Source organism: Lineus longissimus, chromosome 1 (genome assembly GCF_910592395.1).
Source record: "Lineus longissimus chromosome 1, tnLinLong1.2, whole genome shotgun sequence".
Classification (NCBI taxonomy): Eukaryota; Metazoa; Nemertea; class Pilidiophora; order Heteronemertea; family Lineidae; genus Lineus; species Lineus longissimus.
Window position 1 is genome coordinate 26,229,883 of NC_088308.1, and position 14,242 is coordinate 26,244,124.

At 40.1% G+C, this 14,242-nt stretch overlaps 1 protein-coding gene across 1 annotated transcript in view; it reads left to right on the forward strand.

The window, feature by feature from the left end:
• The window catches only part of LOC135503574 (meteorin-like protein), a 40,206-nt gene that overhangs the window by 4,662 nt on the left and 21,302 nt on the right, over positions 1-14,242 (forward strand). The window contains exon 2 of the mRNA XM_064797180.1: positions 372-757. Coding sequence (XP_064653250.1) covers positions 372-757 — 386 coding nt within the window. The remainder of the gene's footprint in view (positions 1-371; positions 758-14,242) is intronic.

Genomic DNA, 14,242 nt, shown 5'->3' on the forward strand with positions numbered 1-14,242 from the left:
CAGACCGAAACATTTCCTTTTATATGCTCTGTATTCTGATTGTAAACCAAAGAGAGAAAATGTATCATTTTTCAGAACCTCGGAATAGAATCAAAAAGGAAGAAAATCTATCATTTTTCAGAACTTCAGAAAACAATAGACACATCCATTCAATTGTCACACCGAATAGATTACGACTTAACCAACAGAATCAATGTTAAAAAAGTCCCCCTGACCACAAATCTTTCATGTCTTTCACAAATTCGTGCATACACCGTTAGTGGTTGATCATGGTAGTGATAAGGCTGTTCAGCATCCCCCTGTTTCTCAAGTAACTGTGCATTTGATTCTATCAATTATTTTGTGACGCCTTCCTCCCTTTCTCTTTTCAGATTCACTGGTACAGATGATGAAAAAGGAATACAGAATGTGCCTGTTAACTGTGATGAAGGAAAGATTATCTGGAAGGGACTCCAGGGAGCTATCCGGCTTGATTTTCACTTCGTATCCATACCCACTGACTTCAGGGCCTGTTTCAAGGCCTCTGCCCTCGAAACAGCTGCTAAAATATCAATTGAGGAACCAGAAAAGTTAGCACATTTGACAGTTCTAAATGGGACTGGTGAACCAGCCATTGAGGAATTTTGTGAAGATTCCCGACAGAAAAATTTAATATTATTTATTGAGGCTGCTAATTCTAAAGCAATAGGGACAATAACTATAGACTATATGTTAGAGAGACAAACATTTCATGCTCCAAATAGTGATGATATGCAAGGTAAGTTGAATTCTGTCTTTGATTGTTTTAAGCAACTTGAGAACAGGCTCTCATATTTTGCCATGCAGAGCACTATGTGACAACGTCCTCCGCCTCCGGGGAATACTTTTACCAATTTGAGGATTTTGGATGAGTTCTGGTATTTCTTCAATTGACAAAGTTTCACCTTATAGTAAAATGCTATTCCGTAAGGTTATTGACCTCCTCATACTACAGGCTTGGCTCGCTTCCAATTCTTTTTAACTAACTTGTGTGTCAACGATTTTTGATCAAAAATGTCAACAGACCACTTTTGTGGATCAGTTGTGGTCTGATCACAGATATCTCTTCAGAATAATGGTGATATCTGCGTAGTTTACTATCAAAGTTCTGTCCTAATTGTCTCAGGGTTGAGTAAGTGCAAAGCTTTTCAGAGAAGACACTCACAACTTTACAAACAATTTGTTAAAAGCTTAGCCTCCTTGGAACCCAGCCAGGCCTCACTTGTTTGGGCCTAATAAATCGGAATCGAAATAGCCTGCATTATTTTGAGCTATTTGTTGTCGCCGGTAAACAAATAAAGGACAAAATATTATGTACATCGGAACACATAAAGTAAAGTGTGCCTGGTGAATAGTCCTGGTGCCCTGTGGCCAGAAACTTTTTGTCAAATCGTGTTCTTTTTTGTGAAGATCTGCACTTATTCAGTGCCTGTCGTCCTTTTACTAAGTTCTGTTAAATCTCAGGTCATGCCCTGCATGAAGCTGGAGCATCACAATTCACATGGCTTCACCATGATACCCCCTGATATGCACACACACATACAAACTCATCATGCTCTTTAACAAAGTTGTGCAACTCTTTTCGGCTTCTCGTAGTCGAAATGGGTTTGATTCTGACACAAGCATGCCTTCTTATCTCAAGTTCGCCCAGAGTGGCCAGCGTCTACAGTTTTGCGTCTGGTTGAATATCTGCAGGGCTCTTCAATCAATAGGCCTGATCACTAGACCTACTACCTTATGTCGTTCAAGTCCACTTCTTTCTGCTGTATTCTGTCAAGGATAGGCCTAGTTCAGGCAGACTGCATCTATGTTATAATGTCTTATCAATGAAATCTCTGTTTTGTTGGTATGTGATATTTCCTTTCTGATTTTGCCAATTACTGATTGATAAGCTATCTGTTGTGATCAACAAAATGATCAGAATAGGTCACAATATTGTAGTGGCTAACTCATCAGTCAATCGTTTTGGTGATTGAGTGTTGAAAAAAACATTTTGAAATATTTGACACATTTGAAATTCTACTTTTTTGTTGTGTTATTTGATATGAATACAACAATGATCAAAGTAACGTTTTGGATTCCCACGAATTCATTGCAGGTTGAATTAAGACAAGTTCAAAAAATACAGTTGGGATTTAGGATTAAACTTTTTTTCTTTCCTGTCAAGTATGCATATTATCAGTTCTTTCATAAAACTAGCGATTTTGTTGCGTAGCTATTGTGAACCAGGTGTTTTGTTCAAGAAGCAAGTTTATGCACAAACCATGACTTAAAAAGCGAACATGAAACTTTTTGCATGATGATAATCAGGTGCACACACTCAACATCAGCAACATCATTGCAAGTACTCCTTTCAGGCCTTTGAATCAACACCACGCGGTCAGCAGAAAATGAACAAAATTTCCAGATATTGCATCTGGTTATGCATGGGCATGAATTTTAAAGTATACCTATACGATAGGACAATAAGGAATAATGCTACAGCAGGGGACACATTTTCACTTTCCTTTCCCACAATCCTTATACTTTTTCGTGAAGAACAGAATAAACCTTTTTGACCTGATGTCATCAAATCGGGTGAGAAAATCAAAATTTTGAATCAGCCTGAAATGGATACCTTTTACGTTATAGTCTACATGATTGTTTGCTCACAATTGTTGTGGACATCTTTGGACGCCATGGCGTACCCCCACTGGGTCTCACAATCATCGTGCTGCACCAGTTCTCCACGTGTCCGCGTCCCAGAGTCAATAGCCATGAATTGGTTCAGTTCCAACGGAAAATACTGGCCAGGTCACGCTCTTCGACCACTGGATTTTGGTGTGGTGAGGGGGTTCGTATTATGTCAGATGAGCACTATAGATTGAATCCGAGATTTTGAAGAGGGCTGCAATGTCTTGAAATATAGCAAACTAATAAGACATCGGGTTGGTGGCCATCACAGTCTTACATTGCTGTGAGCAGCTTTACTGCCTTGTTAATACAAACTTTAAAAGCATCTTATCATTGGGTTTCATTCATATAGATGGCTTTCATCTCCCAAAAAAATCCTTCTCAGTGATGCTCCCAAGTATCTTTCTAACATTCGAGACTACTAATATCACTTTGTATTTTCATTTTATCTCCGCCAAACTTGTCACAATATGGCATTATGGATCAACTTCACCAAGTGAGGACAGTGCCCTGGGCTATTCTTTCAGGTTAAATATAAATTTCTTGTTTTTGATTTCCTTTACAATAACACTTGCTTTTGCTTCCAGTGCAGAACTAGAAGTAAGAGTGTGTTTGTGTCGGCAACAATAGCGACAGGTCCTGGTCGAGAATGTTGAGACATTCCTCTTGGTGACAAAACTTTTATATATCCATACTTCATACTACCATGAGAACCAGTTTGACCTAGTTTCCAATAAAAAGTAGGCGGATATGAAATTATCAACTCTTTTGTGCGATCACCCCCAAAACTTGTCATCGTTTGAGAGGCATAACTCTGCCATTCAGCTGAGGCAACCTGTTATGTTGATATGGTATTCACTATTACAAAATGATGAAGTTATCCAAAGAATTCGGTAGCCTCATGATCGTGGAGAAACACAGTGTTCAAAATGTTGCGTAGGAGGGCTGTTGCTGAGGTTCTTTTTGAATGCCTGGTCCGGTGGGGTCATTGGGTTTCAAACGGAAAACAGCTAGGTGGTTGGAGAAAGTCACTTTTGTCTGGCCCTGCTCGTGGCCTTTCTTTTGATGCCCTGAAATCTCAAGATGATATTTCGATGAGGAGATGCAATATGACTCAAACAGCATAGGATTCCAATGTCTTCCCAAAAAGTATATGTTTCTTTGTCATGGTTGTTCCAATAAATTGCGATATATTTCAAAAGGCATTTTAAAAAAGACTGCAGGATGACCTGGGAGAAACCTGGACTAAAAAGAAGAACAATTGTTCAAACATATCGGCATCAAATAGGAGTCCATGTTGGTGACATAAGAAACAAGGCGGTTCTCTATCAGTTTGAAAATGTTCAAGCGCCCCCTCAAATCAAATTGGCACATTTGGAGAAAAACTCTCTGGGATTCATAAAGATGTCCAATTGTGCTTTGTCATAAACTCAATTTATCATGCGTAAAAAGCCAACAACTTTTTCAACAGGTCAAAGAGGTTGTTAGCTGCCTAAATTTTAAGATGCCATGTCTTAGGAAATTCCGTGGGAGAATTTCTTGAAATCTATTCATGCTCTACGCATCACAAAACGATCCTGTACTACACACGTTTTTTTCTCTTTTTATGAGATGTTAGCGTGGGCCGGGCTGCATGCTTCATAACTGACAAACTATTATGGTATTGTCATGCATTTGTTTGCTGCAGAATGCACGGTTTAATGAAACTGCGATTTTCTGGTGCCACTGTCAGCCTCGTTGAATTGCCCTCGAGTAGCCTTTATCTTCATGACGTTGACAATATGGAAATTTTATGAGGTTTGTGGATGGATTAGACAAGAACACTAAATTTTTATAATATCAACATTTGATTTGCACATTTTTTGCTTTCTTCTGTATAGGAATGCGATTCCACTCTCCATGACCAACACTTACTGTAGAAGATCGTTTGAACGCTTTTGAATTGGTTTTCTATGGTAAATCGGATGGATGCCTTGCAAGAGAAACCATGCTCAGATTTGCTCTACCGCCTGTCAAAGTGTGGGAGAAGTCAGTGATTTTGACACTCAGTGACGTGCTTGAAAAGGCCCAGGGCGCTTCCCTTATATTTGTAATCAAAGGTGAATGTCTTGCACCATTCGGCTTCCCTGGCTTCTCTTCCTGTCCAGCATGGCTTGTCAGTTACAGCTTCATGAAGTTTGTCCGTGGGAATCAAGTTTTGAGTTGTTCTTCTGAAGTTTTTGAGTAAGCCTGCAGGTGACTTGAACAAATGTGGTAAACCTTTTAGGCAGCACCCTGTTGGCAGTCAATTGTAACAATGTAAAGCGATCTACTGAGGGTTCTTTCCAGACATCCTCTCCTTGTGTTTCGTAACCTTTTAGAGACCTTGTCTGGACATTTCCAGCAAAAACAAATCCGACACCCTGCTAACTTTTTGCATGCTTTCCTAATTATAACTCAGGATTGATCAACTTCCAAGGCTTGTTGGCTAGCTTTTAACAGCAGGTAAATGCTAATGGACCAGTAATACAATAGGGTGATACCTGTTAGAAGACTAGTGTCCTTTTTCAGGCTTTGTCCAGTTGTTTCTAAAAGGTCAATTCTGGTTTACAGGATTCATCTACCACACTACCACACGGGGGGGGGGGGGGGAACCAATCCTTATCTTTCCCTTTCTGTCATCCCTTCCCATGCCCTCAACAGAGACCTATAACATCCTTTACCCCCCAGGGGTATCCCATGTTGGCTGCCTGCACACTAGGTCCATAGAGGTCAGCATCTGCATCCTGTAACATGGTCTGACAGGGCCTCCAGCATCCCACGGATAGCCTCTAGTACTGATACATATTTTCTTAGCCATCTACTAGGCTGGCCAGTATCAAAATCATATTCCTACTTTTGGGTAAGGAATATTCATTCAATGGGATTCATCTCCCATGGGAAAGTTTGATTGTTTTCTTGCTCCTGAACTCTTAGGTTTAGGTTGCGTTGAACCTTATTTGATATGAATTTTGCTTATATTTCCCTTTCAGATTTATATTATGATTCTGGCAGACTTAGGTTGAAAGCAGTTTCACATTTCTTCCCCCCAGATTCCTCACTCACGTGTAACCATAGCAAGTTGTATTATCTCAGGTATTGCTGTTTTCATAAGAGCTGTGATTGCAAAGCTAAAACCTCACACCATGCTACCCTCCCACATTTCACTGTTGATTTTCTGCCTTGGATTGGTTATCATCACAGAAGGGGCAAATGTTGGTAAAAATACTTCGAGAAAGATTGGCAAATTTGCTTCCATTTTCTTGAAGAAAGTGCCAAAGAAACGTTGGTTATTTGCAAGAAGGCCACTGAATCAGCTATAGTGAACTAATCACACACTCTATTGTTGAAAAAACACAGACAGTTGAGACATATTGTACATAAATAATCATGTCTGCTGAAATATTGTCAAAAACACGCGAAACTTTCTCATGAGACATTTTCTGGCTTAGACTTAGATGCAAAGGGCAAATGTTGAAGTTTTGTTGATGGGTTATTTGAATTTGAATCAAAAGAGTAGTATTTTTCATGTCCAGTGGTGTGCTTTGCATTCAGACCAACCTCATTTATCAATCTAAATAATAAAGTTTGTTTTGATTTGATTGATGTGACTGCGCCCCAATTTGAACTTGATATTGACTTCCAACAGCCATCAAAGTTCCTAGATTTCTATAAAATCGCCAGACGGTATCTACTTAACATGATGTCCTACACTGTTTCAACATACTTTGCTAGCCCTTCATGCTCTTTGATCCTATTTTATAGTGATCTTCACACTGAAATGTTGGTAATCGCTTGTCAGAAATGACATGTTCATGCGTGTGACAATGCGAGGTCCTCTCATAAGGTCATGCATTTCTCTAATCCTGCTTTGACGTTCCATCCTACTATTCACCCCTCGTGTGATTTTAGCAAATGTGACAAAGCTTTGAAGAGGTATGTTTTTAATTTGACAGCAGGGGTCTCGTATGTCACTTGTATTCACAAATACAATATCGATTTATGAATGATGATCCAAAGATGACTTTGGTCGTGAGAATATCGTTCCTCCTTGGAACACATGGTCGCAGAGCTCTGGCCTATCGTCGAATTTACTGGCGGAGAACATTAGACTGATCAGAAATTCTATTTGATATAATCCTAGTAAATCAATGGAACGATTTCATATCAGATCATTTCATGGAACAGAAACTCTATTGATACGTCTTCTGGTAAATCAACCGAGTGATGCTCTATCAGAACATTTTTCCCTCGTAAATTGGCTTTATTGTAGTGGATTTCTTCGTGTACACATTGTTATTGTTATAATGATTGTATCATTTTGTTTTTATGGTGCAATGATAACCTAATTCATAGGTAAACAATGCTAATTTCTATGAGTTGATTGAAATCAAGTTCAAAGTAGGAACTAAGTGATATAACCACCAAGACCATATTTGCATTTAGATTATGGAGGGAAAACTATTTGGCACGGTTTTGTTGTCAACTCGATTGTGTGAACATGCACTTCCTTCTATAAAGGACTTGGGCGTGTCAGGGGACTGTTTTAGGGTTTGTGAGTTCTAGCATTGTGTTTATATTTCTGTTTTCGACAAGTGCACCTCACGCGATATAATCAAAATCATTGTTCAATATCATGTTGGTAAAGTGTGTCCATTTCCAAAAAAGTACCACTTTAAAGAGTACTTGTAACTTTCAAGTATGAGTTTCCCTGCCTCCAAGCTGTCTGCTGCGTTAAGCTTCAAGTGTGATTGACCCTGGATTTCTAATAATGTCTCTGTCCTATAGGGGTAAGTTGATTGTTCTAAGCTCGAGCATCCCTTGTTCAAGTGGGGATGGGGTGTGGACAAGTGTGTGTACTTTTGAGTGAATTTGATGCTTTCATTAAGTTTATTACATATCTTGTCAGACCAACCACATGTAGGCTTAGTTTATTGGAACTGTAGTCTATATATGCCATTATATGGTCCAAGCTGTCCATTGTCCGTGTCCCCTTTTCACACTGGGTACTATGGCTGCCTAAATAAGGGAGGAACTACACAGGAGAACTACAAAATCTGTGACAATAACAGTCTTTTATAATGTGTCTGTTCAGACACATCATGAGAAGGCCATAGAACAACATCCCCAAGGCTGAATACTGAAAGTCCACCAAGAGGAAAAACATTTCACCATGGTTTGAAAACAAACCATTTGGCATTGTCCATTGAGTACATTTATAGCTTAGAGCATCATGGCCCATTAGTATGTATCACAAAAGTTATTGTTGGAGCCATGGAACATGTATACTGAGAAGAATAGAAGGGACAATATTGAAAGAGGGGATTTGATTGCCTTTTAAGGCTTGATAAACTGGCCCTACTCTGTTGGTGACCTTGTTTTTCTAATTGTAGACATTGCTAGGGTTTCAGTTACTCACCAACAACTCATTTGTTTGCAAACCTTTTTGTCCCTTTAAAAAAGAATACTAGTGCACCTTGAGGCATACATTTCATTTACTTTTGGTCAATGAATAACACTGAAAAAACAGCCTTCAACAAAGGTTTCTTTTTAGCTCAAGAGAAAAATGTTCAAAATGCATTCCATGTAGAAATGGAGATATTTTGCTGATCATACAATGAAAGTTTCCGGAGAACTTGTGTAGAGGTGTCTGAAATTGTGAGAAAAATCTAATTTTTTGTTCCCAACATCCTACTCAGTTTGATGAAAAACAAAAATGTTATTCTTTTACTACTTGAAAGATGGATTCAGTGCATGCGTCTTGGTTTTGTGATCTCCATTTCTCTGACAATTGGCCAACGGTCAGATTCCAAAATCATGGTTTCATGAAGCTTTTCCCAGGACCTTGGGGTCAGTCCAGGTGCATCCAGGGTTGTCCATCTACCCACACAACCCCTGCTTGTCTCCTTCAAGACCAACGTCCAAATCTGCCAAGATGAATGTGCAAATTCTTAAGACATTCTTTGAATCGGCAATATCTGTGAAGTGGCTACTGCTTCTTTCAAATATGAAGAGATGAAATAGTTCATTCTCGCACTGCTAAACATGTGATGCTCAGGCATGAATTGGCCACCATATTTCAAACTTAGTCCATGCGCCTTTCTCTGATTTACAAAGAGATAAAAGAAAGATTGCTCTTAGCATATGGCCGCTGACATCAGTAGCCGCACACTCTTGCTGCAATATTCATTTATAATAGCTTTCTATTGAACAGATTGTCAAAGTTTACTCATGAGCTGTCCGCTTTGACAATTTTAAGAAAAACAGAATCATGGTGTCCCACCGTAGAAGGCCGGCAGCGGGCGGTTTTCACCAGCTTGTGGAAACTGATTTCACCTTGAAGGTCACAGGCAGCTATTTGGCAGACGTCAGAACAAACAGCGGCATGTGTAGCTTTCATTGAACTTCTGCAATGTACGTCTGCAGATTTGTCCTAGCTTGCGCCCAACTATCACATCGGGTTTGTGACCTCGGGCAAAACGTTCTCACTCGCCCATTTTCATTGTGTTTTTTATCCAAATTAATTTAGTGCTCTTTTGAATGGCCCATCCCCGCACGTGCTGTATTGTGCGGTGCTTGTTTCATATTGCCCAAACCATAGGCATTGGGCGGTAGAGACAAGAATTTTGTGGTACTCATTCCCGCAACAATGTTTAATGTGAGAAGTCGTCCAGAGAAACAAAATCTGTTATTTTGACCCAATCATAATCGCGTTTGCCTTTGGCTGAAATGTTGATTTCAAATATGACCTTTTGCAGTATCTAAGTAACCTTCTAAGTCAAATTGAAAGTAGTACTTGTTCAGACAATGAAGAGATGGAAAATCATCTTAAAAGCATGACTTGTTCAGCAATTTTGACATTTATTTGTCAAAGGAATCACGTGTCGACATAAGAAGGTATTTCAGACTTGAGACTGCCATGCAGTGGCTCTCGTGACCACCATCATATAACAAAATTATACGGTGTTAAAAAAACGATTGCATAAAATGATACTTAACAAGCCTTGTTTACTGCGTGTTGGAAGGTTTACCGCGAATTGGGCTCGTGGAGCCCCACGTCAGGGAGTATGTGAAATACAAATAGCCTTCACAAGACTGGTTTAATAAACTGGTTATAAGGACTGCTGGAGAAGGTCTGATGGAGCTGTCAAGAGTGTTCAAGTAGCGACAAGTGTGGCGTATGAATACACTTAATTGAAAAATGGGTCTTGGGAATTTTTACCTCCCTGAGAATACATAGATTGTTTATACGCAGATCTCAGCTGGGTTGACTGTTGAGTTTGCTCAGCGCATGAACCGCATACATGATTATGCAGTTTGGGACCGCGGCACACTTGCGAGGCACACTTTCATGATGCAATTGCAATTTCTGCGGTGTAGATTTTCATATTTTCAAAAATGGATGTGTGTTGGATGTGTGGTAGATAGGTCATGTCAATTGAAAAACAGCTTGAAACTATGATTTGTATGAAGTAGTGTTGCCCTTTCGTAGTAGCTTAGACCTGAAACCCTTGACTGCAAAGGGGCCTTCAGCAAGCCTGAGATATTTGTCAGCATCTTAAAAATGCAATTATATCCATATTATTTCTCAGTGAAAGCTGAGAAGAGGCAGAATTGGAAGAACAAGAAGAAGGGGAAGAAGATGCATCTGTGAGCCGAGGTGGTACAACTGGCCACCTCTTGAAATGAATGCACCAAAAGTACTGCTAAGGACTCCCAGCATCATCAAGTGTTTGAATGCTGCATTGTATCAATGAACTGGGACCTGTTCCCACGGGCGCTACAGAAGCCTTTCAAATCTGTAAAAAAAATGCTTATCAATGAACTTTGTATAGTGTTTGATTTGTTGTGCATTTGTTACAGAACGTGATATTTTGATGGTGACCTTATTGTCAAAGCCAAGTGCACCATCAAAGGACTGGTTCCTTTACTTCTTTACTTCTCATCTTTGAAATGGGATGCTCAATTTTTTCAATGCTCGTGAAAGCTGCTGAAGGGGTTGTTGGTGGTTGGTGGAGGGTTATTTGATGCTCTTGTGTGACATACCTAAACTTTACACATATTTTCAAGATGGACTTGGAATTGGAGATCATACCCATTTGTGATTGGTTGAGAACCGCATTGTGTATTCCTGATGACCTTGACCAACAGGGTTTGTTCTCTCCTTGCATCCATGATGTGAGCTCCGAGTCTCAGCTTGTCCTATTGGGTATGATCCCAGATTTCTTCATATTTGGGATACACATCCCAGTTACATCAATCCTTCAAACCCATCAATATTTACCAAGCATCTTTACCTGCTTGATGAAGGAATAATCAGGTGAACTAATTTGTGGAAGAAAAAGCCAAACCTGTTTTTTGTACAGGTGTTAGCGGACATCTGCGGTGTGGTTTAGCTGAGTTACAAGCTCATTAGCTGTCTTTAATCAAGTTGTTTTTTCGCTAATTGTTCAATTAGTTAATCAATTAGTGTAGGGGGCCAGGGCGTCATGGGAAGTTCCCTGCTGGAACATCATTGAGTGATTTCTTCATGTTGCTGGGTCCTGCTGCTCTGTTTTGGCTCCAGCTAGGCCTCCAATATACTGAACATTGCACCTTTCTCAGCTGAGAGCAGGTCTAATGCGAGACCTGTGAGGTCTAATTTGCATGCTGTTTCCCAGTGAGGCATCTTGATGTATGATGACTGTCTTCATAGCTCCTTGGTAAATTCGGGAGTTCAGTGACATGGCTTCATCAAGAAACGGAACTGGCTCTATACCTGACCACTCAGTTGATATCAGATTCTGATGAAGACCATAAAAGAACTCCAGTCACTCATTGGAGAAGATTTAGTATTCCCCTCAGGCAAATCAGTAGAAGATGCAAAGATGATTTCCAAATTATTGAATAAAGCAATGCACCTGTGGCATTATTTAGTTACAGTGGACAATGTCCACTACAGGGGAGGTCTGCGTTGACCATATCAGATGGACCATGACAAGGTCCAGGGGAAATCAGATCTTTGAAAGAGATGTTGACCAGATACTTGAAAGCTCCAGGCTCTTGGCCGTGGCATCTCCTCTTTCTTTGACAGTTCTCATGGTCAGCAGTAATGGACCAGTGAAGAGGTGGACCCTTCTTCCGTTCCCAGCATCTACGGAGGCTTCATTCCTTTCTTCGACTGCTTCAGAACCTGAAGGCTTTATAATGGACACTTCCTCATTTCTCCGGCTCAACAATGTAGCTTCTCTGGGATTGCTGACTGCCTTACCAATCTTCTTTTGATCAGTTTCTTTGTCAAGTAGCAGTAACCACTTTTGTTCCTCATTTTGCTGTTTCTTGACGAATCTCAAGTACAAAATCTGCTTCTGACGAGCATAGCTCTCTGGAGAAGAGACACAAATCGGACAATCTTTTTTCATCACTCCGATGTGGAGTACCTTCAACTCATCTACTGTGGGACACTTGGTTTGGGAAAGCTCCCATTTCCTCATCATGGCATGCTCTGAGGAAGGACAGTCCAGAATTTAAGATGTTCTCAAATCCATCATACAGTGATCACACAATATGCTTTTCCTCATCCTCTTAGAAGTGGTTCTGGCTATTCAGATTTTGTATCATAGAATTCTAAACGAGAATAAAAGCTTAAATTAAATTCTACTTCTGCTTACCATTGAATTAAAATCCTTGAAAAAGAAGCTGAATGTCTGAATACAGTAGGATGATGTTCCCATGGCCCCTGCCCTCCTCATCCCTGTGTGTTGCCATGGGCGCTTCAAGTTTTTTCCATTCATTATTTTCTTACAAGTTTTTGTCACATTTTTCAATTCATCAATTCTTGTTCTGGCGAGTTGTTAAGCAATTCATTAAAATGCTTTCATAACAATCTTGGTCATAACTATCATTTTTCTGTTGACCATTGTTGTCATGGTGTTAGATGTTTGAATTCAAGATGGTGTCCATCCGTCTTATCATTGTGTTTGTTGAAGCTTTTAAATATAAACGGACAGAAAGAATACTTTAAACTCTGTTATATTTAGCATTGTGATACTTTTCAAAGTTTTATAAAGGGGCCGAGACTGATGTTCTTGAGTTTTTTGGGGGAAATAAGTTTCGAGTCTGACCATTCACCACAGTTTAAATAATGGTTATCAAAAGTTGCCATATACACCACAAGTAATGGTTTGCCGCTATTTTAGTTTTTTGCCGCATGCCCATATTGATTTGGACAGTGGGTCAGTGGCATTAGATTGATATGATAACATTCCTGTGACAACCTTCCCTGCGGATAACGTCTGATACCATCAGTACCATCTGATCCCCACACAAGACCATACTTTAAGACCCCATTACAAACAGCGCTTTGTAATTTCTGGACATCGGTACTTGCCGTCAAAAGAAGATGGGACCTACTCTAATTCTGTCACTAATAGCTCTGTCCCTTTTACCCCTTCCTAATCCTGGGTTCATTGATTCTAACTGGACACAAGTTGACTCAACAGTGTCATCTTCTCGTCTGATGCCTCCAATTAGGGGAGGCTACAACAATGGGATTCATGCATTATTTACTTGCTTGCATCTCAATTCAACTAGAGCTGAAGGAGAGCTGAACCATTACAGCACCTATACAGGGATTCCTGTATAGGGATCGTAGACTAGACTACCCTAATTGCAACAGTTATCTTCTTTCTGGTGATGAGTGTCTGTCCCTCGCCATTCAGCCAGGGTTGAAATGTTCCAAAATGGTTCTGCACCTACGAGTGGGATCATCCAATGAAGGGATTGATGTTCTGATTATGGTAAATGTCCACGGGGTGTCTGGCAAGATGTCATGATGTGTGCCTGACATGACAGTTGCATTCAAATAGCCGGGAGTCAACAGGCCACATCCAAAAACGGAGGGCCTATTGTCCCTTCTACATTGTCAGGGGACCTGTTTTACATGTGTTCGGTTACTGGATTAGATTTAAGACCCTCTGCCTCCCCTCCTGTCCATTATCACCCTATTTCGAGACGTGCCTGTTAGGAGGACTTTGTCAGTTCCGTAAGGTGATATCATGGCTTCGAGGTGATCATCTTTGATTCTGAATGGTCATATTTGCTGTCATCTTCCTGATCTTCTTGACATTTCATGAAATTAGGTTGTAATTTTAAACAATGTCTTCTTGGATATCAAATCATACTGTGGTCTCCTTCAGTAGCTCACAGTTTGTTCATTCTAAATGTATGACACCACACTACAGTGTACGGCAAGTTCCATCAAACCTGTGACAAATCTAAAGGCTGTTGTATGTCAAAGGTGCCAACACTACAAATATTTGTGCTTGGTGACTGGTGCTTATATAGGTCTGCATGTAAGCCAATGGTGGGATATGACTCATTTTACTAACCTTCTCTTGAGTTATTTGCAAAGTTAAGATTTCCTGTCAATCTACAAAAAAACCCTAGAACTCTTTGGAATAATTAGCTGCTCATCCACTTCAAAACATGTTAGAGTTGAAGACAAGTCCTAATGGCAAGATTAACCTGTGTGACAGTGTCCCCTTGGGTGTTC